This window comes from Lynx rufus, unplaced genomic scaffold, assembly GCF_022079265.1.
Source record: "Lynx rufus isolate CCGP_SWC_20201006 ecotype Redwood Valley unplaced genomic scaffold, mLynRuf1.p SCAF_15, whole genome shotgun sequence".
Classification (NCBI taxonomy): Eukaryota; Metazoa; Chordata; class Mammalia; order Carnivora; family Felidae; genus Lynx; species Lynx rufus.
In genome coordinates, this window is record NW_025814829.1 from 37,143,302 (window position 1) to 37,169,207 (window position 25,906).

At 40.8% G+C, this 25,906-nt stretch overlaps 1 protein-coding gene across 3 annotated transcripts in view; it reads left to right on the forward strand.

Annotated features, from left to right (window-relative positions):
- Nucleotides 1-25,906, forward strand: part of CACNA1E (calcium voltage-gated channel subunit alpha1 E) — a 310,524-nt gene that overhangs the window by 77,332 nt on the left and 207,286 nt on the right. For all 3 annotated transcript variants that reach the window (XM_047077294.1, XM_047077295.1, XM_047077296.1), the window contains exons 4-6: nt 10,541-10,644; nt 11,680-11,832; nt 13,265-13,446. In XM_047077294.1, the coding sequence (XP_046933250.1) occupies nt 10,541-10,644; nt 11,680-11,832; nt 13,265-13,446 (439 nt within the window). The remainder of the gene's footprint in view (nt 1-10,540; nt 10,645-11,679; nt 11,833-13,264; nt 13,447-25,906) is intronic.

The window sequence follows — 25,906 nt, forward strand, 5'->3', positions numbered from 1 at the left end:
TTTGGGATGTATTTCTAGCTATTAGCCATTATCTTTTGTAGCTACTGAAAGCACTCCAAATTTGGAATCTAAATTTCTGGGCTTGAGTCTCAGTTTGACCATTTACTCTCTCAGTGATCTTGGGCCAGCCAGTTTCTCTCTCTGAGCCTTAATTCTCAAACTTACAAAATGGAGGATAATGGTACCTTTATGAGACAGGGTTATGTAAACTATGAAACAACAAGGTATTTATGTTTTTATCATGATCATCATCACCTGGACCTGAATGACACTCATAGAGTTTCTATCCATTGCTTGGCATTTCTCCTTGTGGTATCTGAGTGAATAACCAGGGACTTTCTCATAAAAAAGGGAAGAAACCTAGGGCTATTGGTAGGAACTAGACCTTTGTTTCCATTACACTGAAGCTAAGTAGACAAAACTCTCCTTTGTACGTTATTGTGTTCTTTACCTTGCATGATTTGGGGGAAACTTTTGGATTACAGCTTCCTTGGTAGATATACTGGGGTTAAGCTTCATGTAACTACTAGGAGATGTTTAAAGAAGAAGGCAGAGGGTATTTTTATCAATGTTGGCATCATTGCATTTTCATCAAAATTTTGACTTTGTGGCTTGGGGTCACCCTGGCAACATCTTCCTCTCTGCCTGAGGGGCTATGTGCTTCTCCCAGAGTGGATGAGGACTGGTTGTGAAACACACACGTTGCATTTAATCAGGCTATTGCTCAGTTAAAAAAAAATTTTAGTGTTTACTTATTTCTGAGACAGAGAGAGACAGAGCATGAGTGGGGGAGGGGCAGAGAAAGAGGGAGACACAGAATCTGAAGCAGGCTCCAGGCTCCGAGCTGTAGGCACAGAGTCCGACGCGGGGCTCGAACCCACAGACCATGAGATCATGACCTGACCAGATGCTCAACGGACTGAGCCACCCAAGAGCCCAAGGCTATTGCTCAGTCTAAAGCTATCACTATCTGAGAGGTTCTCCTTTAGCAGTAGTTTCCAACCAGGGATGTTCCCCCAAAGGACATGTAACAATGTCTAGAGACATTTTTGGTTGTTACAACCTGGAGGGGGGGGGGGGATTGGAGGAGGGGTTGCTATTGGCATCTAGTGGCTAGAGGTGGAGGATGCTATTAAACATCCTACAATGCACAGAACAGCTTCCTACAACAAAGAATTATCTGGTCTCAAATGTCAATACAAACTCTTCTTGGTGTGACATGCTTTGATTGTTGAACTTTCTTTTGGTGGGAAAGGAATGGGAGAATTTTTAGGCCATGACTTTTCTGTTCATCAAAAGACATATTTGCAGACCACTTCATATCCACTAAGATTCTTAGGAAATTTAATTATGAGCCCCATTTTAAATTCCAGAAAGGGGGGGGGGCTTACCTTTATTAAATACAGAACCACTTATCTCTTCTGGAAATGGCATAGACTTTTCTCTTTTGGAAAGGGGAAATTTGACCCTATTGTCCTTCTAATTCTCCCAAGAAATACTATGACTTCTTGCTTAGAATCTTAGAAGGAAGTTCATGTTCCACTTTGGTCATAAATCAACTTGGGCCCAAGCCTTAATAAATAAATAATAGCCAACCAACCAACCAAACCCTAGAAATAGCTGCCTCGTGACAGTTTTGGAGTTAGTGGTCTCTCTTTGAGATTATCCATTCTGAAGGGTAGCAAGACGCTGTTGCTATTTCTGGTAACAGAGGAGGGAACAGGGTCTCTCCTAGACCACTGTGTGTGCAGTTATTAGAAAAGTACAGTAAAACTTTTCAAGGCAAACTGTTTCATCATTTCTAGGAAAACACCAAGATGCTACATGGTGCTATTAAAGCAGCAGTTCATGTTGGTCCGTCTTGTCCTCTTTAGAACAGTCTCCTTAGAATGAGTATGTGTAATGCACCCCAATGTTTACAGCAGCACTATCAACAATAGCCAAAGTATGGAAAGAGCCCAAATGTCCATTGATGGATAAACGGATAAAGAAGATGTGCGAAGTATATACAATGGAGTATTACTCAGCAACCAAAAAGAATGAAATCTTCCCATTTACAACTACGTGGATGGAACTGAAGGGTATTATGCTAAGTGAAATTAGTCAGAGAAAGACAAATATCATATGACTTCACTCATATGAGGACTTTAGGAGACAAAACAGATGAACATAAGGGAAGGGAAACAAAAATAATATAAAAACAGGGAGGGGGACAAAACATAAGAGACTCACAAATATGGAGAACCAACTGAGGGTTACTGGAGGGGTTGTGGATGGAAGGATGGGCTAAATGAGTAAAGGGCACTAAGGAATCTACTCCTGAAATCATTGTTGCACTATATGCTAACTAATTTGGATGTAAATTATTAAAAAAAATTAAAAGAAAAAAATTATTGAATTCAACATGTACTCTCAACAGTAATTCAGTAAATTTTAATATTTAGATCCTTAAAAAAAAGAATGAGCATGTGTATTAGCTAGTCTCTACATTTGGGTTTTTCAAAATGTAGGTCAACCCCATTAGAGAGTCATGACATCAATTTAATTGGTTGCAACCAGAGTGAAACAAAAGATAGCTAGGAAGAATTGAAGAGGAAATATGAATATATCATACACAGAAAGAGTATTTTTTTATGAAGCATTATGTAATTTTACATACAATAACATATATATTACATATTATATATACACATAATACATACATATTACATACATACATACAAACATACATACATATATTCACCCTGGCTTGTGATGTAAAATGTATTTTGTACTGCAGGCTGTGTTCAAAAGAAGTTTGAAAATCATTGCTCTGTACACTTTTATTTTTGTTCTAAGAACATGGGTGAATTGAAGCAACACAGCATATTTTCCCTTAAAGGCCTTTCATTCCTAAATCAGTCACTATTCAGAACAATGGATGATTTGCTTATGATAATCTAGATTCAGTCTCTGGGCTAGAGAGGGACCTAGTCTTTCTAGCAGGTGTGACTATAGGATATTTCTGTTATTAGGAAAGATTACTGTAGAGGAGGTAGGCAGCAGCAGCTGTTCCAGGAGGGGCCTATAGGAATAGAAGTTGGCATTAATTCCGGCACAGTGACCAAGGTAGACAGTCATTCATAGCAACTGGAGCTCGGGCTTGGGGATAGGGTAAGAGACCATTTGTTCAATCAGGGAACTTCTGTGGAGCTCAGAGTAGCAGGGTGGGTAACCTGATGTTCCATTACCAAATGTAACCTGGAGCTTTTAAGCGCTGCCAGGCTTGGTCCAATTTCTAACATAGGCTATGAAGTTTCCTTTATTTTACATTTTTCATACTCTCCTGCCTCTCTGGTCTCCATTCTTTCCTGGATCACTAAGTTCCAGCCACACCGGCCCTTGTTTGAATTTCTCAAGTATGCCAATCTCCTTTGTGCCTCTGTCCCTTCTACGCATGCCTTTTCATATACCTTGGATGCTCTTCCCGCATTGTTTCCTCTGGCCTACTCATACTTCACCTTTGAGTTCATATGTCATTTCCATAGTGAATCCTTCCTTTCCTGACCTTCCACTTACTAAACTTGTGATCTATTTAATGTCTTTTTCATGAAGTTTCATGAGGACAGCCACCATCTCCATTTTGTTCTCTGTTATAATGCCAATGCCTACTGCATGGCATACATTCAGTAAATATCAGTTCATTGTAGATGGGCTCTGGGTTCTAGGATTGAGCTAAGCCTGAATGGGATCCAAGAGCCCGAGCATAGGGTCTGGGGAGGAACAGGGGGCAGCTTGCAGAGACTATGTACTGTGTAAGACCTGTCACCTGTTTTCCCTTCCGCAGCCTCATCCTCTTCCCTCAAATGTATTTTAGTCAAGTTGAATTTTGGGGGGAGCTTGTCTCCATTGAACAGTTTAACACACAGGGGCTTTTTTGTTTTTGATAAAATGAAGTAAAATCTTTAGAAATTGATTCCAAAATCAAATTACACTTTCGGTAATTTATTTAAAAGAAATGGAGAGCCAAACATTGGGGGTAATTTAGATTTTTGATAGATCATCATTATTTGCACACGTAGTTAAATCTCCTTCAGTTTGGATATCTAATTATACAGTTGCCTGTGGGCTCATTCACAGCTCCAGACAAGTCCATCTAATCTGCCCCAGTGAGGATGTATTAACACTCATTTATCCCTGAGTCAAGGGTACTTCTTGGGCACCGCTGTTGAATATTGTTAGAGAAGAGACCATAGTAGATGGAAATGTGAAAGGTACTTTCTTCCATCAAGGAGATGGCTTTGAACTGAGTTATGAGGATCCAGGTAATTATCATTAATAATCAGACTTTCGTTCTAAGACCTAAGAACAGTATGCAGTCAGGTGTTAAATGTTGTACAGCTTTCAAGATGTTCAGAAAAAGGGGAGATTGCATGGGCTGGAGAAGTGTAGCAGCGTCTGGACAGGTTTTGGGTCAGAGTCTTAGAGCCAGGAGGGATCTGAGAGGTCCCTCTAGTTGATTCCTTCATTTTAGAGATTAAAAAACAAACAAAACCCCAGATATGTTCTTTCTCGTCTTCCTTTGTGACACCTATTTATTAAGTACTTTCTATGAGTCAGACTTAGTAAACACTGTTGTTGTTTTAGCTTTCCCATGTCCAACTTCCCCAGTGGCCTCCAGTCTTCCTTTTGGGGGGATCTTTCATTGTGTGTGCTCTTGGTGGGGGTCTTGCCCACTTTGGAAATAGTAGAAGACTGTCCCAGTGCAGCCAGATGGGATATAAGGGGACATGTGACTTAAGCTCAACCACATGGTTTTCCCCCTATGACTTTTAAGCTGTTGATGTTATGATATTGGTACGGTTGGTGATGATGTGTCTAGCAATATCCACAGTGGCCTAAGAATCAGACTTCCTGGAGTCTCTGACCTTTGCCAAGTGTCTAAGTTTTTTATTCCTGCTGTAACAAATTGCCACAAACTTGGTGGCTTAAAGCAGATGTATTCTCTTACAGTTCTAGAGGTCAGAACTCTAAAATCAGTTTACCTGGGCTGCATCAGGTATCAGTAGGACTGTACTCTCACCTGAGCCTTTAGGAAGAAAGACATTTCTTTACCTTCCCTGGCTTCTAGGGCTGGGTTCCTTTCATGTTTCCTCCATCTCCAAAGCCAGCAGCATAGCACCATGCTTCAGTCACTACATTGCAACCTTCTTTCTAGCCAGATCTTCCTGTGCCTGCCTCTTATAAGGGCACTTGTGATTGCATTTAGGGCCTACGCAGATAATCCAGAAAAATCTTCCCATCTCAAGATTCTTAATCACCTCTGCAACATCACTTTTGCCATATTAGGTAACATTCACAGCTTCCAGGGTTTAGGATATGGATATCTTTGAATCTGTTTTTCAGCCTACCACACCAAGATTTCTGTTTTCCTATTTTTCCCACCTGGTCTTCCAGTATCCCTTCAATTCTGTGGGCTCCTGATATATTTTTAAGTCGGTGCTATGTGAAGAAGTTTATAAGCATCTTATCTTTTTTAATCCTTACATCAACCCTCTTAGGAAAATATTGTCCCCATTTTACAGATAATAACACTATAGCTCAGAGAGGCAGTTGCATAAGGCAAGACAGCTGTGTGAGGGAACAGGCATTTGAAACCAGCCAGTATGACTGGAGAGCATGTGCTTTACCACTTCCTCATCATCCTAGTTCAACTCTCTTTTGCCTGTAGATCTTTTCCAAGGAGGAGTTAGGATGCCATCTGGCTCTGAAGTCTGGATCATATTATTTAGGCAGGGAGACAAGGCAAGGGGGTGGGCATTCCAGGCAAGAAAGAGGTGGGAGAATAAGAGGTGAATCCAAGAGATGTGTTAAAGGAAGGATATGTTAGACTTTGGTGCCTCGTTGGAGGTAAAATTGTAGAAGAGAAGAAGGAGCCAATCACCTCTGAAACACTTCTAAGTGGACACAACAACTCATTTTGGTGGATTACCCATGGAAATGATATCCTGGCTCAAACTGTGTTGGGAATCCAACTTGAATTAGGTCCCTCCGTGTCTCCTCTTGGTTTCTTATAATGTGGGCTGGTTAAGCACCTAATACCTTTTGCTAGTATTAATCAGCCTTTTTGCACAGATGCTGATGAACAATTTGCCTTTCGAAGGCTAATGAACTTCTCCCTTGAGATTTATATGGGTGGAAGCAAAGAAGTAATTTTGGGAGTTCAGGAGGAACTTTTGGGCCTAAGGGTAGGAGACCCCTGGTTTGTATCTCCTCTTCAAAAGAGAACTTACACACTTGTTTAAGGCTAGTGCAACAACTGGGAGGGAAGCTATTTACCTGGTCATCCCTTGAATAGAGTTGCCAGATTTAGCAAATAAAAATACAGGATGCCCAGTTAAATTTGAATTGCAGATAAGCAACGGATAATTTTTTAGTGTAATATTTGCATAATGCTTCAGGGAATTTTTAGCCATGGAAGTGTGAAAAGAGACTGTTAGACCTGGGTTGATGAAGAGGCTAAGGCAGAACCCAAGGTCAAAGGGACTCCAGGGTGGGAGAATTCTTTGCGTAATTGACTCGGGGAGAGGTCATTTGGTTGTGATTGCTCAGAGCATTCGTTCCATCTTCTGCCACTGCTGTAATGGGCACACAAGACCCTCAGGATCATATCAGGCTCTAGACTCTTCTTACTTGCTGACAGCTAAGAGCGAAAGCATTAGAGGTAGGTCTGAACCATGACATCCGCTAGGAAACAGTTTTTAAACATTTATAGTGTGCAGAATCCTGCATCTGTCCTGGTCGTAGTCAGAGGTTTGTGTCTGTCCTCTGCTTTGGGGGTAGTCACTAAGCACCCCTCTATGTACAGAGCTCTCCACCCAGACCCTGTGCTCATAGTGACAAAAGAAATGGAAAACACAGCCGCTGTTTCTGAAGAGTACTCACATATGCTGCATGGGATTGCAGAGCTTAGGCTTTTATTAACTCAGAATTAGAGTTTTGCGCAGCAGCCTCACTCTGATTCTGTGGCATAACTGTCTCTTCATGTGTGTATATGTGGATATTATAGCCGTTGTCACCTCAGGTGCAAGGAGCCTCTATCTGACCTGCTCGTTCGGAGAGGTGTCAGTGACAAGTCTGTGGGAGTTAGTAATTTGTGGTTTGGGGATAAAGGGAACCGAGCTCACTGGCTTGTTGGGAGACTATTGTGACCTTGGTATTTTTAGCAATGTACTGGACTAAAGAACAGTGGAGCTGTGCAGTACTGAGAAGACATTGCATAGCATAATGGCAGAGTGGGGAAAGGCTTGGCTTTGATATCAGAAGAGAAAGGACCTTAATGCCTAGTCTTGCCATTTATTAGCATAATTTTTTCGAAGTCCCGATTTCCTCTTCTATGAAGTGGAAACAGTAGTAATATCAGGATATGTTTGAGAATTTAATGAGATAACGTATGTGAAAGATGCTAGTAGATAGTGAGCCCTATGTGTGTTCCTGCAGTGTTCCCATTCTTGGAACACTTTGTAAACATCTCTGTTATGGCTCTTCATGGTGAATTATAATTATTTCATTTCTGTGTCTGTCCGCTTCCACCAGACTGAGGACCTGGGCCGTTTCCTACTGTGGACTTGCCCTGAACCTCCTGCGTACATCTGAGGCCCAGAGTTTTGCTGAGCATATAGACTTTAGCACTGAGGCTTTGCTGAAGGGCAGGTCTTTACGTTTTGAGTCTTCTTCCTTCCCTCTCTAACTCTCTTCCTGAGAAGATCCTGTCCTGTGGGATCTCCTTGAGAGCAGGAGTCCTAAACTATATTGGAAGATCCTTATTAGACTCTAAAATGCTCAGGGACAGATTTCTGGTACATGTGCTCCAACAGGCATGTGTTGGAACAGCATCCTGGCTTGCCACCTGCCTTTATCATTGGTAAACTCCAGGGTTTCTCTGGTACTTCTTTCCTTTTGGTTTCTGCTTCAACACATTTACTACCTTCATCAGTGCAGTTCAATCCATCAAGTATTCATTGAGCACCTTTTAACTTTCCAGACCCTGGGCTAGGTGTGGGGATAGAGATGGGGAGGACAGTGCCTCCACTTGAGGTGTTTTGGATCTTGTGGGAGAGACAGATGAGAAACCAGAGAAAACAGAGAATTTCTCTAAGATGTGGTAAGGGCAGTGATGGCAGTGGACACAGAATTCTATGGGGACTTTTTCCTCAATTATCTTTACCCCCTAAGAATTCCATTGCCCCTACTTCTAGCAGGTGGACAGGAACTCCTACCCTCAAACATGATGTGAACACTAGGAAGCAGCCATTGGCCAATGGGCATGAGCTAAAGACCTAGTTTATGAGGAGGCTAAGACAGAACCCAAGGTCAAAGGGTAGGATGAAGGAAAAGAAAATTCCAAGGGCTGGGGGGAGCATGGGCCCCAGGCAGCACAGTCCTGGCTAAAGTTTGGGGCAGCATAGATGACTTGGGGGGCAGGTTTGTTCAGCTGAGGGCCACACTTGGTGAAAAGAGCATGGATGTGTCTTGTGGGTCACTACTCAAGCCTCTGGCAACAAATGCCATATTTTTGCCTCTCTCTCTTTCAAATTAGCTTCACTGTTATTTTCTTTCCCACATGAGAATTCTTATTTCTCTGACATTTGCTTCTCCACAAGCTTTTATTTCTTCTTAATTCCTTCCTGTTTTCATGTCCCTGTTTCCTTTCACCATTCACTTCCCTGTCCTCTTATCCTCCCTCCCCTCTACCAGTTTTATTTCTCTCTACACTTGTGCCTTCTTGCTTTTTAATTTTGTCTTTTGGACTCTACCTCCATGTTCTGAAATACACCTCCTTCAGCTCAGGGTTGGGGAGGAAATTTTCCTTTTCAGTAGCTCTTTCTTATGATATGAAAGAGCATCTCGTGTGTATCTGGGTATCCTTGGAAACAAAACTCTGGTTTCTGAACAGGGCGGATTCTCCCCACCGCGTTTGTAAGACAGAGAAAACCATAGGGAGAGCCGTCTCCCATGTGCAATGCACCTCAGAAGACTCAGAGTATGGTGCTTCTTCCTCTGTTAGTGGATTCAGCAGAACAATGACCCCGTTTTCCTGGGGTTCTGGTTCTCTATCACTATGCTTAGCCTTGAGGTTTGTCTGTCTCCTCTTCCCTTTATTTGCTTCTTTGCCTGTTTTATTTTTCAGTCCCATTTTCCACATTTCTTCTGCTCTCTTTTCTCTTCAGGTTTTCCCTACTTATTGGAAATAATGTCACTTCCCTCCCTAATTTCTCTCTTTGGCATTGGCAGTTAGAGTCAAAAGCGGCATCAGAGGTGTGGCTCCTCTAAATCCCTTTTTTTTTCAGAGGGCAGTATGGAAGTTTGGGTCAGGAGAGGTAGAGAAGACCTGAGAAGCTTGCCTAGCTCCTGAGATCTTTTATGCGAGTAGAGTTTCTTTCTGGTTCTTATCTTGAGGTTGGGTTAATGTAGGATTATAGTCTTAAAGTTGAGAGAAATCTCTACTGGTTTTTTAGATAACCTTCAACCAATGTTGGAACATTTTTAACTTCCTAATAGAAAGTTCTACAGTCTGTGTTTGAGTACGTTTAATGTTGGGAAGCGTACTACCACATGAACAGTCCCCCTGTTCTTGGGCAGCATGGCTTGTTTCAAAGTTATTGCTCACAGTTGTAGAGTCTTGGATCTGTGTCATTTGTACCCATCGATACTCTAGCTGCTTTCTAGAGGTGTACAGCATAAACCTTTCATTCAAGTTAGATTTCAAGTATTAGATTTCAAGGAAATATTTCATCCAAAGATAATTAAATGACATAAACTCTTTGCCACCCTTTGACTATGTAGAAAACTCAGTTTTCTGAGTGACTTATTTGCCCATGGCTCCAGACAGCTGAAATTGTCGTGGAGAGGTTGGGAGGGAAGACAGGTACTATTCCACAGAAAGAAGACTAAAATTAGACAAAGTTGCAAAAATAGTATTATTAATATTTGTGTTGGACGTAATATCCAGTTTGCACATTATAGCTATAGAACACTCATAGTTATAGCATCAGTGTGATTGATTTGTTTGGTAAAAACTCTTGATTGCCAAAGTGAACAAGAGTGAGTTACTCCTTTACTGCAGCTGATCCAGGGAAATTCCCTGAAGTAGCCAGGAGACAGGGGAACCTACAAATTCTGATATAAAAAATCCAGGGGCCTCCGTAGTTTGGAAAGGGAGAAAGGAGGTTGGTGAGGGATAGAGAGGAGAGGAGGGGGCAAAGTTTGGAGGCAGGAATGGGATAGATGCTAGAGAGCTTGTATTTTACTCATGATTGGGAACCAGGATTCTGATGTAATGACGAGTTTTCCCTCTTTGCAAAGTAAAACCCAGATGTGGCTAAATATAATTTCAGTCGGAACCACTGATGATTCACCCCAGTTCAGGTGCACCCACACGCAGCTGGCATCAGCTCTGTGTACTTTCCAGGCTGATCCTTCTTCAACCCAGCTTCCCCCATGGAACAGGAGGAGAAAGCCAGACGGTGATAACCTTGACCTTCTTTGTTTCCATCTGCAGCATCCTGGCTACGGCAGGAACCCACTTCAACACACATGTGGACCTGAGGACCCTTCGGGCTGTGCGTGTCCTGAGGCCCCTGAAGCTCGTGTCAGGGATACCTAGTGAGCACTTGCCTTTCTTCCTTCTCCTCTGTTAATGGCTTTCCTGAAATGATAAACAGGAAGCTATTTCTCCAGTGGTAAAAAAGAATGGGGATGCAGCAATCTGGCAAAACATTTCACTCTAAAACTTAGCAACTTTTTTTCCGGAATTTAAAGATAGTGGAAGATCTTTGGAGAAAATTTTCAAAGTAAAAAAATATATGTAAAATGAAAAGGAAACACCCTCATTATCCTATTTTTTAATTCATTTTTTCCTGTGCATTTTAACATAATTGTGATCATACTCTGTGTATACTTTTGGATCCTATCATATAAGCATTTGATTTTCCTGACACTAAAAATTCCTCAAAAATATATTTTAAAAAGTCTGTACTATAGCCCATCTTATACGAGATGACTTATTTAGTCATTTCTACTGGACATTAGATTATTTTCATTTTCCCCCCACTAGAAATAGCGCAGCGACATACATCTCTTTTCTTAAATCTTATTCAAATTATTATTTGAAGTATTATTTTCTTAGGCTAGGATCTTAGAAGTACAACTTCTGGGTCAAAGTATATGGTATTTTGTGAATAGTGATTGTACTAATTGTTATCCTAAAACAGTGGATGGAAAGCCAGGTTTCAGGTAGAGTAGTGGGGGAGGTAAACTTTGTCTTTGCTCTCATAAGATTTAGAGCCTAGCAAGGCCAGGCTTAATTTCCTTTAGGAAAGAAGCACGTTCTAATAAGTTTATAAGAGATAAGCAGAAAGCAACATGGGCGAAACAAATAAGGGAGGAGTAACAGGCGTGTAAAGGATCAGGGAATGGTGAGAAGGAACATGGAATTGATTCCAGGGGAAGTAGTGATGGCAGTCTTCGGCTCAACTTGCTCTGGTTGTCCCTTTGCAAATTGTCTTCATTGTCTTAGGACCAGTGGTTCTTTTCCCTCAAAGACTTGCCCCTCTCCTCCTAGAAGAGAGTAAAGGGAGCCTCCTATATCACGTGGTGCTCGAGGAGGCTCCATTTGTCATTCTTTTCCTTTCCTTCTAGGCCTACAGATTGTGTTGAAGTCCATCATGAAGGCCATGGTGCCTCTTCTGCAAATTGGCCTTCTGCTCTTCTTTGCCATCTTGATGTTCGCCATCATTGGCTTGGAGTTCTACAGTGGGAAGTTGCACCGGGCATGTTTCACGAACAGTTCAGGTAGGATTGTTGTTCCCTGCCTTCTCCTTCTTTCCTTCCTCTCCCCTCTGGTCATTGGAGTAATTTCAGGTCATTGGGGGACTGAGTGGAAAAGTATATTCTATCCCAGCCCTGGGATTAGAATCACAAACTTCCTAGTCAGCAGCTTTTTGAGGCACAAGCAGCCTAGACTAAGGATCCCCAGGGGACACTGATATTGCACAGCAAATGACCTCTTAAGTTTGCAGTCAGAGGATTTCAAACAGGAGGTTTCAGTTCCCCCATCCCATGGTAGAAGGCTATCAGACTGACTGTCAAAAACCACCTGTCTGAAGAAATACCCTTTGTACAATAGCCTCTTTGGCCCACAGGCCAGGTGGGCCTTGGAGCCCAGAGTCAGACTTGGGTCTCTCTAGGTCTGTGGAGACATTTTCCCTCCATGATCCACCTCATGACCTTCCTCCTTCCCTGCTGTGACCCACACACAGTGTGGAAAAGCTGAGAGAGCTCTGAGTGTGACTTGCCAGGGGTGCTTGTGAAATTTGCAGGGTTCACAGACCTCAAATCCGTACCTCTTTGCATCTTATTTGTTCTTTTCTTTTTTTTTTTTTTTCAACGTTTATTTATTTTTGGGACAGAGAGAGACAGAGCATGAACGGGGGAGGGGCAGAGAGAGAGGGAGACACAGAATCAGAAACAGGCTCCAGGCTCTGAGCCATCAACCCAGAGCCCGACGCGGGGCTCGAACTCACGGACCGCGAGATCGTGACCTGGCTGAAGTCGGACGCTTAACCGACTGCGCCACCCAGGCGCCCCTTATTTGTTCTTTTCAAGTCCAGTAGAATACCCTAGCAGGAAAGGGGGTCAGGGAGAGGTTGAAGAAGCCCAATTTAGTATCATGTGGATTTTTTTGTTTGTTTGGTTGGTTGGTTTTGGTTTTTAGTTTTTGTTTTGTTTTGTTTTGTTTTTAAATCTTCAAAGGACACCTTCTACCTTGGGAGTTTTGTTTTGTTTTGTTTTGTTTTTTTCTTATTCAAGACCAGGAACTTAGGCCAGAAAAACAAGGAGTTGAGACCCACTGAAGGGACTTAGTTTATAATTGTCCCCAAGAAACCCGAGAAGAACTCAGGGTCTGTACTGAGTCTGAAGTTGGAAAATCAGGAAGATTCTGCCTTCACCTCAGATTGTTCTATGTGACCCAGTCTGTCCATGCCTGTGGTACTCAGGCAAGGGTAGAAGATGTAGCCTGAAGAAAGTGAAGGCCATGTGGCCTCAGAGGAAGCTGGGAAGCACTGGGATGAACACACAGTATGTAAGCTGTGAGGTATAAAGAAGCCAGAGGTGGGAGCCCGAGACAAAGAAATAGAACTGAGTGTTTGTGGCTTCCTGAGGGTCATTTCCAGGTCATGCTAAAATATGTGGTTTATCCCCTACCCTCTGAATGTGTCTGCAGGCATTCTAGAAGGATTTGACCCTCCTCACCCATGTGGTGTGCAGGGCTGCCCAGCTGGTTATGAATGCAAGGACTGGATTGGCCCCAACGATGGGATCACCCAGTTTGATAACATCCTTTTTGCTGTGCTGACTGTCTTCCAATGCATCACCATGGAAGGATGGACCACCGTGCTGTACAATGTGAGTAGAGCTGGCAGGGGGCTGGATCCAGAGGGAAGAGCCCTAGAATGAGGCTTCTGGTATTGTTTGGACTGGTTAGTCCGGGGAAAGGGAAGGCTGGGGATATGTCTGTGTATATGTCAGTTTGTGTGCGTGGGGGCGGTGGGGACGGTGGGGCTGGACTCAACTGTGAGAAGTCATAGCACTTCGTATGCTGTTGTCTGGCCTCTTGCTGAGTGGAAGTATACAGTTTCTCAGCAGAGTTAGGAAGCTACATCCCATTGGATGGATGAACAAAGCTAGTTATATCAGATCAACTTAGTAGTGATAGAGTATGTTTTACTACAGGTTCAACATGGTGGTGGGGTTCAGTGAGGAGTACCAAAAGGTATAGATTTCTTGGTTGCTTCAAAGAGTTTACCATCAGGTTGGAAAGATATTACGGTAGTTCTCAACCCTGGCTGCAGATTAGAATCAGCTAGGAGCTTTAAAAATTTATACCTTCTGGGCTTCACTCCAGACAAATTAAGTAGGAACGGCTAGGGGTAAAGGCCCATCATTGATTTTTTTTTTAAACTTCCTAGCTGATTGTAATATGCAGCTACTGTCAAGAAACACTGCATTATACGCACATAAGAAACATGCTTAATTGTAAGACTCACTGGGGATGCTTGTTAAAAATTCAGGTTCACGGGCCCTTTTATGCAGGTGTTGATCTTGTGTAGTTTTGAATCGTTAGTGGGCTGTACTTTTTACAAGTGCTTCTGGTGATTCATATGATCGGGTATGTTTGGAAGGTTCTGAGTTAGTGCATAAGACAAAGCTACCTAACTGCCTGTCAGGGATGGCAAGGGACTCCTGCATGGGACACAAGTTAGACAGGGTGACCACTGAAGTATCTTCTGCCTCTCAGAGTCCTATTTTAACAAGTTATGAAAGGCATGGGCAAAGTTCAAGTTCTAAAATGACAGGGGTCTGGGAGGTGTGTGCTTTGATGCAAAGGGAACCTAAGTGGGCAAAACAGTTTGGGTAGGTTGCCTTTGTACAGGTGCTTACAAAGTCTGTACTCTCATATGAATCCAGCCAGCCCACCCTGAAGCAGGTACTTTGGAATGATCATGCCTCTTATCTCTACTTCCACAGGCTGCCTTTACCCTAAGGTGCCCTCTGTTTCCTTTTAACCTGATTCCATCTGTATAAAACTTACTGTGTGGGGCACGGTATAGTTTACACAAAAACACCCTTTGCTTTTGTTTTTGTGCTTTGTCTTTGGTTTCGCTTTTGTGGATCTCTAGATATAATCCACACTGGAGGGAAAGGAAGTGCTATGTCCCAGGAGAGACTCAACCAGATTGTAATGCCCAAAGAGCCAGGATTTGTGTAAGACCTGTAGTGGGTGTTTAGTAAATGTTTACCAACCTAGATCCATTTCCATGCAGGTGAGCAATTCAGGCCTGAGGTTTACAGAATAGAGCCACAGGCTGTTATGCTAAAGCTCTACAGGGCAGTGAAGAAGTCCCAAAGACGAGCTTATGCCCAGCAAGCCTAAGAGTTATTTGTGACCTAGAAATACCTTGAGGACATTCTGAGATTCTCACCAGTTTGGGGGAGTAGCAGGAGGGAGGGAAGGGAGAAGAGACTGATGAGTATAGTTGTTCCCTGTTTGAGATATGAAGGATGTCTTTAGGCCATGTCACTCAGATTAGCCAGGCATCTCTGCACTGGCCCCACAGTGGCTGGTGTCATTTTGGGGCTCTGGGAGTGATGTATTTCAATTATATGTGTAGACTCACCTAAGTGATGTGATAAATGCATTGAAAGCCTAGAAGGAGAAGTGTTGCATTTGAACATACAGGTGTGATCCGTTGGTCCTCCTGAGCCAGGGCTCAAATAGTGCTGAGACAAGTATGAACACAGCTGAAGAATGACCAGTCATTTGCATTAGATCCTTTGTTCATTCATTCATTCAACAAATAATTAAGTGAGCGTCTACTATATGCCAAGCACTGTACTAGGTACTAGGGAAATGTGGAGGGAAAAAGGGTGCTATGATGCTTGCTTTCATGGTGCTCTCTTTAAATTCCCATTTGTCTCCAGTTACCTGTATAACACAGGTATAGAGGTCACACAGAGACAATGATCTTGCCCTCTTCTCTAGTTTTGGTCCAGTGAGGAAGCAGGGAGGAAAAGAGGTCAAGATGCTAATTCTCTGAAACCTTTCATTACACGGGCTCCCAGGACCACAGACTCACACTCCCTCTGACTTCCAGTTTGTCGCCACCGAATTTCAGTTTACTGACCTCCTGCTACCCCCTGTGGCTGAAAAACAAGGGTTGAGGGAATTAGTTGAGTTGTGGGGCTGGTTTCCAAAAGTAGCTTGCTGCTCATGGGGCAGAATGAACGTATGTCCACTTTGAAATGAAGTTACTTTCCAAAACATTATATCTAGGGGCAGGGAGCCAGGAATCCACAGGAAGAGGTGATAGTCATAGGTGGGTAACTATACCTTGATTCAGGAGAAACTGGATAAAAAAGACACCCATTTTTCAGCCAGTGGAACAAGGACAAGGTCTGGCTCCTTAGGAAGAAAGAGCCAGCAAAGGCTGGGCGCCAGTTGAGCAGGGAACTGGGGCGTGAAGAATGACCCAGGCAGAACTCTGTTACAGAAGATGCTCATCCTGGCGTTAGCACTGTCTGCTACTGGAAAAGCAGGTTCAGAGTAGTCCATTCTTCATGGTGCTGGGGAGGGGTAGAGTTACATCATACACAGTGGAGTTACATCACACATGCTTTTAATTTATCCCAATCCAACCATTCAGCTTGGAGAGGAGATCAGGAGGTCAGGGAGAGAGGAAGATAAATAATACAGCCTAATTCATTTATCATTCATTTCAGTGTTCCTATACATTGTGTGAGATGAGAGATGCCCAAGAAAGATGTTGGCTGAAAAAATTGCAAGAAATAGCCAACTCAGCATTTCCTGAATATTTGTCCTCTTTTTATTTTAACTCAACACTTGGTAATGACAGAATTTTACATAGCTATTAGCAGTGGTTGCACACAATGGAATTAACCATGCACAACTAATAAACTCAGTATTATAAATATAGGTAATACATACACATAGGTTTCTGCGTGTAGAAAATCTCTCTCTGCCATTATCACCGCCACCACCAATAAGATGCAAATGTAACTGTTGGTTGCCCTTCCTGCCACTCATTCTGGGAAGGTTCAATTCATCCTGTTGGTGGATTTTCTCACATAGGCCACAAGGAACAGGGGAGCTCCTATTTCCCTGTCCAGCACCTCTTCTATTCCATGATGGCAACAAATATGTAAGATATACTGGCGCCAATTATGCTCAAACCAGTTATTAGAACCTTCAGATTTACACAGTACACAGAAGTTCTCTCAAGCATATGGACCTAGGTTAGCCGTTTTAGATACAATTTAAGTGTTTCGTCCTGTTTGTTTGCATCCCTTTTCTGCTACACAGACTCTTCCCCAATGCCTCCTATGACCTTGTGTACTCTGCTGCTGGTTACTTTTAACTTCATTTGCATATAGCTTTTCTCATGATAATACATTTTTGTAAGGGGCTGGGAGGGTTCTTCTTGTCAGGGCAACTTGGTGTCATGCTTGCTCAATTTAGTCTACCAAAATTTCAACTCTACTTGGTCAAACTCCAACTGTATTCTTGGCTTCCCTCCCTCTTGTGGTAGAAAGAATGCAAAGCAGTCTACAATCCTGCTGGCTGCTTCTTCCTGTTTTGACTGTCTCTGTGAAGGTCTCCTCAACTTGCAAATCCTCCCCTATTCTTACTAGTTTAATTCATTTTATTTCTCCTAACCTGGATAGGTATTCTTCAGTACAGTATATTTTCTCTCTGATCAGTGGAGTTCATTCTATAAATGCTACTGTGGCTCTCGTATTAACTTCCAACATTGGTCACCTGGATTGGATGTGGCCCTGAGAACTGGTTGTCTACTGATCTGGTCTGAGTCTTATTTCTGTGTTGTATATCTGGTTTTGTTTTGTCTGCTGTTTGTGTTACCAGGACTAATATACAGATTGCAGGGGTTCCCAGTCTCTGTCTGCAATTACTGAAACCTCTGTTCTTAAAGTCCATTATTTTTCATCTATATTTCCATAGCTTGAGCTATTTCTCTTCTCACTGGGTGTTGATAAACTCATGCAGGTGTGCAAATTTCTTGGAGACATGCCCTTTCTCCTGGTATGCGAGCTGTATCTGTTATGACTGAATAGGATGCTCTGTGCTGCTGTGGGAGAAGAGATTTTTACAGACTTTATTGGTTTTTTGTAAGAAGAGGGAACTTGTAGTCTGGATGCTTTCTGAGTCTTCCTCGTGTCTCAGTTCTTTGGTCTATAACAGCCTATGGCTCTGTTTTAAGTTGCCTGCTTCCAGATGCACATAGTCAATATTTGTTAAATAGTTAACAGTTATTCACTTTTTGCCTGTAGATTTTGTTCAAGTGTGTTATGCCCAATGCTAAAAAATAAAATTCAGCTGAGTAAATTTGAAGATCAAGTTGGCTTTATTCAATGATTCATGAATCAGGCAGTATCCTATCTAGCAAATAGAAAGGAACTCCCAGGAGCTGTACAAAACGGAAGGCTTTTATAAGCAGACGAGAGCTGCAAACAGAAGTTTCTAAAAAGAGTGGAACGTTTCAGACAAGGTCACCTTCCTTTGGGGGCAGGGTGGGACTCTGTCAGGCAGATTACCTCACTAGTGCTGATCAGGTAATTCTAGATACACTGGTTAAAAATTACGTTCCTGGGAGAGGCTGAAACTATACAATGAACCTTATTTCCTGATGTGGGGCTCAGCACAAGTGACTCCACTTGAGGTCCTTCCTTCCTCCCTCCCTCCCTTCCTCCCTCCCTCCCTCCCTTCCTTCTTTCCTTCCTTCCTTCCTTCTCTTCCTCCTCCTCCTCCTCCTCTCTCTTTTTCTTTAACAATTCCCCCTTTTTGATCAGAATTGTGATTCAGAATTAACTGAAAGGTGTGATGAAAATTTAAAGCATTAGTGCCACTTGCAGCTACTGCCCTGAAGTTCTTATAGCTTTTACTGGTCCTCTATATGATATCCACAGGTCCTGATTTTTTTCCCCCTGAATCTCAATGGTATTTATAGGCCAAAACTTCAGTTTTGACTTCAGTCATTTTCTTTGTTCCTTTTCTGGCATTTCTGGTCTTAGGGAGATTATTTGCTTGGTGGTTCATGACTGTGAATTTGCATTTAAAGCTTTTGAGAGAATATAGTGTGCCAGGGAGACTACTACTACTACTAATATAAGCAGGATAGTTACCAATGTCTAGAGTGTACGTTAGAGCAATGGTCCCCAAGATTCAAACCAATCAAAATCCAATAAATCAAAGAAATACCTGTTGAAGGAGTCACTTTCTTAAGCCAAGTTCAGTGATCTTATATAGCTAAGTTCCAACTTTCCTAGAAGTGTTAGTCTAGTTCAGCAAGTGGTATTGTCCACAGCACAGACACCTTCTTGCTCAGCTAAGACAATCTAGGGCTGCCCTATTATCAAGAAAAACTTTGGCTATAGAGTCTAAGGACCTTTGTTGGGCAGCTGTTGCTTTACCAGCAGAATCTTAACTTTGAAGAGTTAAGGAGAGTTTCTTGACCAGAGCCTCATTGTACTTGCTCCTAACCAGGGAAGTAGAAAGCTGACAAAAGAAGCAAATCCTGAGTCATAAAACACCTCCTGGTAGGTCTTTTCTAACTCAATCTTGTATATTCAGGGGAGTTGACCAATGAAGTAGCACAGTCTATTAGTGAAAAAGTAGGGGCACAGTTAGATAACCTAAAAGGTATTGCCCAGTTATATACCAGCTATCTAGGCATTCTTGGGCTGTGAATGATAACCACTACAGACAAAGATAAATTCTCTTGGGGCACAAACCATTCCCACTAAGGAGGCACTGTTAATGGACAAATTAGAGTTTTCGATGACAATTCTAGCTGTCTGAAAGATCACTTCTCTTAGCAATGGCCTAGGAGATACAGATGATGGCATTATCTTTCAAGACCAACGCCAGAACTAAGGAAAGAAAGAAAAGAAGAGTTTCATGTTTAGTTAAAGTATGAAGTCTTGATCCAGCGTCTTGGGTGGTCTCTTCCTCATCAATTTGATTTTGAGGTCTCTAACTGGTGTACAGGACCAGATGTTAGGTGGACCTTCTTCAGCTGTGAGGTGTATATTCAAGGTTTAAATCCCTGAAGTTTGATGTAAGCGATGAACCACAGGAATCTACCCCAAAAACCAAGAGCACACTTTACCCGCTGTATGTTAGCCAATTTGACAATAAATTATATTAAAAAAAAATAAATTCCTGAAGGTTGGCTGGGTAGTAAGGAGGATCTAGTATAATGCCTTTCAAGGACATTCAAGGACAGTCTCTGTTTATAGTGATTCCAAATCAGAAGGGAACTAATTGGAAACATTAGTTTGGAGAGTTGTAACCAGATATTTGAGGAAACTAGAACAATTCAGGATCCAGTCCAGTTTATAGGTATATAATAAAACCTCAAAGACAATTAACAAGACTAGAATCTCATACCTACAAAGGTGCAGACTAATTTTTCTCTCTACAATTACCCCTAGTTTTCTAACCAAAGATAATCGTAGTAATACTACTTTGTTTGCATTAAACATGGCCTGATTATTTACATAAGTGCAGCAAGAATAGTTATTGACTATATAAGCTTTTTAAAAGACTGCTATGCTGGAACTTTTCATAGGAAATCTCAGACTGAATTCTTAAAATTCTCTGAGGCCAGGAAGCTAAACCAAGGGCTTGCCATAGATTTTGCCTGTAATACCTATAGTTTGGGTAAATTCTTCTCTTCTCAAGGTCCCTCAAAGGATCTTGATGTTCCTGGGTCTACCAGGCAGTGACATTCCTTAATTAACCTGGTAAAGCTGCCAGGAACGTTATAAGCAAAGTATCAGGATGATTTTTCCAAGTAGTTACTTAAGGTCTGTGGTCATATCTGAGTCTGTACATCTCTCTCAAGTATGGCATTCTAATCAAAACCTTGGGAATACTACCAGTGTTTCCATTGTGTCCTTTTACAAAGAGAATGGATTCTTGTTGAACTTGTGCACATAACTAATTATATTGCCATGGAAAAAATAATGAAGAGTTTCCAATTTCTGGACAAATTGGGTAGGGAGAAAAAGTAAATGTTTCATCTTTGTTTACAAAGATATACTTTACCAAATTGTGTAAGCCATAGATAGCTTAAGAAAAGGTTTTCTTATATCTAGAAAAACAAAACATTAAAGAACCAGCAATGTTTCAAACAAAAAGTCATAAAGAATCATAACTATTATAATTAAACTATTATAACTAAAGAATAAAAACTATCCTTGGTTTATTCAATCCCATGTACTTAATACTTATTCTGCTTGAATACAGTTTTTCCATTAGTTATAGAAATTCTTACCTAGTTAAGTTTTATTATCTTAAAGTTATCAGAACCTGTGCTTGCCAAATCAAAGTCCTTCCAATGGATCTCTTTGAAGATGAAACACCTTTGTGGAACATTTTTGCAAAAGCATCAAAGTAAAACAATAAATGCTTATTATAAATGACAAAAGTGTCAATTGTTAAAGGTCTGATAAGAGTTTGTCATGATGAAATTAAGAAGGAAATTTGGTTATTTCTATCACACACAGCATTTTAACATTTAACATTATGACTGATAACGTTATATACCAGGACATATCAGATTTCTAGGAATTTCATACAATTTCTAGAACACTTATAAGATTTCCCTATACAAATACAGCATAAGGACTTAGTATTACTTCTTTTTGACAGTGCTTCCTATGTAATTTAGCATATCAAATAAGCCTAATTAAACATCTCATTTTTATAAGAAAACAATCTTTTCACATGTTCTAGGGACCTTCTAAAAAATCCCAAAGACAGTTCTAAGTAAAAAACAAAACAAAACAAAAAAAACAAACAAATTTCATCTAGGATTTAATTTTGTGAAGTTTGTCAAAAATATCAAAGGTTTTAAAACAGTCAAATTGGATTATAAATCATTGTGAAACAATACTTAGTTACACATTTAATCATAGTGACACTTAAAGACTTTATAGGGAATTACAGAAAATTAAGTAGTTGGGGGGAAAAAACTTAGCTTTTAAATAGAGAAGACTCAGTTTTCTTAGGTAATCAATGACCTGACATATTGTAAAGATAACATGAAGCATGGCAAATTATTTTGGTAAGACACAAAATCTTTGCTGTTCAGGCAGATTACTTAAAAAGAGAAACTTTTCACAGTATGTTATCAAGAGTGGGCCCATAGTCCAATAAAACTTTGTTCTTTTAAGAGAGAGAAAACCAAATTCTAATTTCATACCAGCTTACTTTTGATATTAAAACACATCCACTTAATTAAATTCATTCCAATCTTAGCCAGTCCTGACCATGCATAAAATTCCTTTCCAAAGATTCCTATTCTACCAACCTTAGTGGCTTTAATTACATATATTAGAATTTTTAACCCTCAAAAATCTTACCTTGTAGAGGCGCCTGGGTGGCTCAGTAAGTTGGACGTTTGACTTCAGCTCACGTCATGATCTCATGGTTCATGGGTTCAAGCCCCACATGGGTCTGTGTGCTGACAGCTGAGAACCTGGAGCCTGCTTCAGATTCTGTGTCTCCTTCTCTCTCTGCCCCTCCCCAGTTTGTGCTCTCTTGCTCTCTCTCTCTCTCTCTCTAAAAAATAAATAAACATTAAAAAAAATCTTACCTTTTAGTAAGAATAAAGAAGTAAACAATTATGAGGTGTTTCTTACCCTAGCATTTTGTGGATTAGCAGACATACTTTTTTTATAATTTCTAGAAACACAGGCATTCTCATAGTAAATTTTTCAGCACGGCACAAAACTAATAGAACCAAATATCTTTAGTTCATCTGTAAAAGGAAGTCAAAAGTGGATAAACTTATATTCAGTAACTAATATTTCAGTATTTTATCTTATTTGGAAATGATCCAGATATTTAATGACTATCCGTAATTTAATTTAACTTGGCTAAATCTTAAGGTTTCAGGTTACCAAAAAAGATTTGTGGAAACTATTAAAAACATCTTAAGACTTTTATCCCACTTACATCTATTTAATTCACTTCTTCTTAATGAATATGTTTAGACCACTTATGAAAATTTCATCATACCAAGTTATTTTTCTTTCTGACAAGTTTTGTAACAGAAATCATATGAATTTGCTTGACTAGTAAACCCAGGTAGAATAAAAGTTGTATATCTGCATTATTTTTAATGTTGGTAACTTTAAAGACATGTCTATTTAATTAAACAAACAAACTAGCGTTTAATTACTAAAGATTATTTGAGATCATGGGAACCTGAAAAACATTTGGTTAGTTTTCATTATAATTCTGAGAATTTTATGAATACGGGATTCATATAAGCACTTAATTTTCTTTAGGCCAATCAAATAGAGCTCTTTTACAAATTGTTTTTGGTAATACCATCCCAAGATAGAAAATTATCATACATGTGTAACACATATATGTAGATACACATAAATGGAGGGATGCAAAAAGACCTTATATCTTCCATTTAAAATTTTAGACATGAGTCAAGTAGTTATAGAAGAGGTTGGATCCAAAATACCTTTCTAGCAGATGGAATAATTTAAGATTACCTGCTCAGATGGCTAATGCTTTTTATGAGTATTTATGGAGAAGACACTTAAGATTTTTATTTGCCTAAATTTTAAAATAACATTTCCCCTTTCTGTTCTTCTTTTGGTAAGAATTACCTTCCTGATGTTTGCATTTCAAAGAGATGGCCTAGCTAAGAGTTCTTGAAGAAGACCAGGTAGGACACTTGTACCTCAAAGGTACAGGGAAAAAATTAAGTTCCTCCAAAGATTTTTGTTTCCCGATGCCAGAATTGTACAATGTCTACAAGCCTTTTGAAATGAATAGGTGAGGTTGGTTGCTTATCAGAGGACTGACATACCCATTCACTTGTGTTGGAATGTTTTTTCCTTTCGTCTGGGTACATATAACTTAGGGGACAAGGTCTAAAAATATTGCTATTAGGCTCTGAGTATTAGCTTCCAACTGGGCCAGATTTCTGATCATAGTTACTAATTTATTTCAAATATCTTACAGATTTCAGCGGACAGTAAAACTTCTGGCAGTATTAAACAACCTCATAGACCCAAGAGGTGTCCTCAAAGACAGTACAAAAGATAATATCTTCGCAAGATGTAGAGTTACTCCAAAGATAGCCAAAAGAAGGAACTGACAGCCTGCATGTTTCAGGTAGGCAGATAGCCAAGCCAAATTCTTAGGGCACAGAACAAGACAAGGAGGCAGTCATCCTTGGGAGAGAAAGGATCAATAACCAATAAGTCTAGATTTGGAAAGAAAGAGACAAAGTGAAATTTTATCCTCCTTTTTCAACTGGGCCCTACAAACAGAGATCTGAGAGAGCTGACTCTGGCAAGAATTTTTACACTTAGCTGGCTTCTGCCAGTTTCCCTAGGATGTCCTCTGTAGCCTTCATATCTAGCAGAATTTGGCAAGATTTTTCATTAACTTTAATTTAGATTCTCTTGCTATTTAAGAGAATAACAGCAGTTTACCAGAAAATTCCTCAGAGTCCCATCAATCCCGGGAGGGAGCCATATGGGGGCTCTCCTTCAAGAGTAGATGAGGATATCTATAAGCCTACTAACTTGACAATTTGTTTACAGTTTTGTAGCCTCTTCAGAGTGGAAAGGTAATTTGGTTGGGGGATTAGACTGTGAATACTCAGGTAAAGAAGGATAGAGGGGAGCATGTCTCATTTTAGGTACCTCCTGTCTCTAATTTTTCATTAGCCTTTGCAACAAATTTTTTTAATGTTTATTTATTTTTGAGAGAGAGAGAAAGAGACAGAGCATGAGCAGGGGAGGGACAGAGAGAGCTGGAGACACAGAATCTGAAGCAGGCTCCAGGCTCTGAGCTGTCAGCACAGAGCCCCACATGGGGGCTTGAACTCACAAGCGGTAAGATCATGACCCGAGCTGAAGTCCAATGCTTAACCAACTGAGTCACCCAGGAGGCCATACAACAAAATTTTTTTTTTTTAATGAAGCCATTTTAGAATCTAGAAGCCTTTGGAATCTTTTGCATAGCAATTAAAATAGGTCTACAGTCTGTTTAATTCAGGAACCCTTACTTTCAAGTGTACTTCTGAAATGAATGATCTTGTCTGATTGGAATATTCCCCATAATGGCCATTGTATTTCTAGGTGGTCTTTAGTAAGATTTTGCCATTTTTGTAGATATTTATATTCTGGAACCATAGTTTGTAGACATAAAATAAGCTAGTGTGCTGGAAAGTGACACACTCAACTCTTTGGAATTTAAGGATACTATTTGTATTATTTGTTTATTTTTTAGCTAAGCCTTTGGTTGTATTGGAGACAAATTAATCCCTAAATGGGATATACTGCTGGATTGGGGATTGTACCATGTTTCACAGTGTACCTCATTGCACAGAAATTTTCTTGAGGTTGGCAGGTTGGCTTGTGCCTATCTAACCTGTCCTGTGACCAGCTTATCCTAACAGGAGTTTGGGGTTATGTGGTAAGTACTCCAACAGCTTTTAAATGCTCTATGTATGCCCACCAATTTTGCAGCTGCTTCTAAGATTCCCATTAGCAATAGCGTTGGCCTACACAAAATAAGACAAATGAACATGTGCACCTTAACATAGTGGCGGTAACCAAGAGATGTTACTGCGTCTTGGCTAGGAGAAGGCCTTGTGCACACCACCAGCAATTCCTACTATGAAAGGACTGGGGAAGGGACAGAACCAGCAGACTTCAACAAATGGGGTCTGTGGGCTGGGGCTCCACATAAGTGGGGAGTTGTGACCTGCCACTAACAATTCCCATGTAGATCTTGGGACAAAATCAAGGGCTGCGAGTTTCCACCAGTTAAATGAGTACTGCAGTCTGAACTACCAGTAGTTCCCAACATGGAAATGATTCAAAGCCAATTAGGTCTGGAGCTTGATGCAAAGCTATCAGAGCTCAGAACCAAGGGGCATTTAGCAACAGCACTCAGAAATGGTGAGAAAGACAAAGAGCTCAAATAGGTTTGCAGGCATCATACCTGTGTCTCGTCTTGTCCCCAAAGTCCTCAGAAGTGCCTATAACTGCCACCAAATCTGTTAAAGAACAAAATTCAGCTGAGTAAATTTGAAGATCAAATTGGCTTTATTTAATGATTCATGAATCAGGCAGCATCCCATCTAATAAACAGAAAGAAGCCCCGAATTGCTGTGCAAAAGAGAAGGCTTTTATAGGTAGAAGGGAGTAGAAAAAAAAAGTTTCTAACAAATAATGGACTGTTTTAGGCAAAGTCACCTTCTTTTGGGGGAAAAGGAGGGCTCTA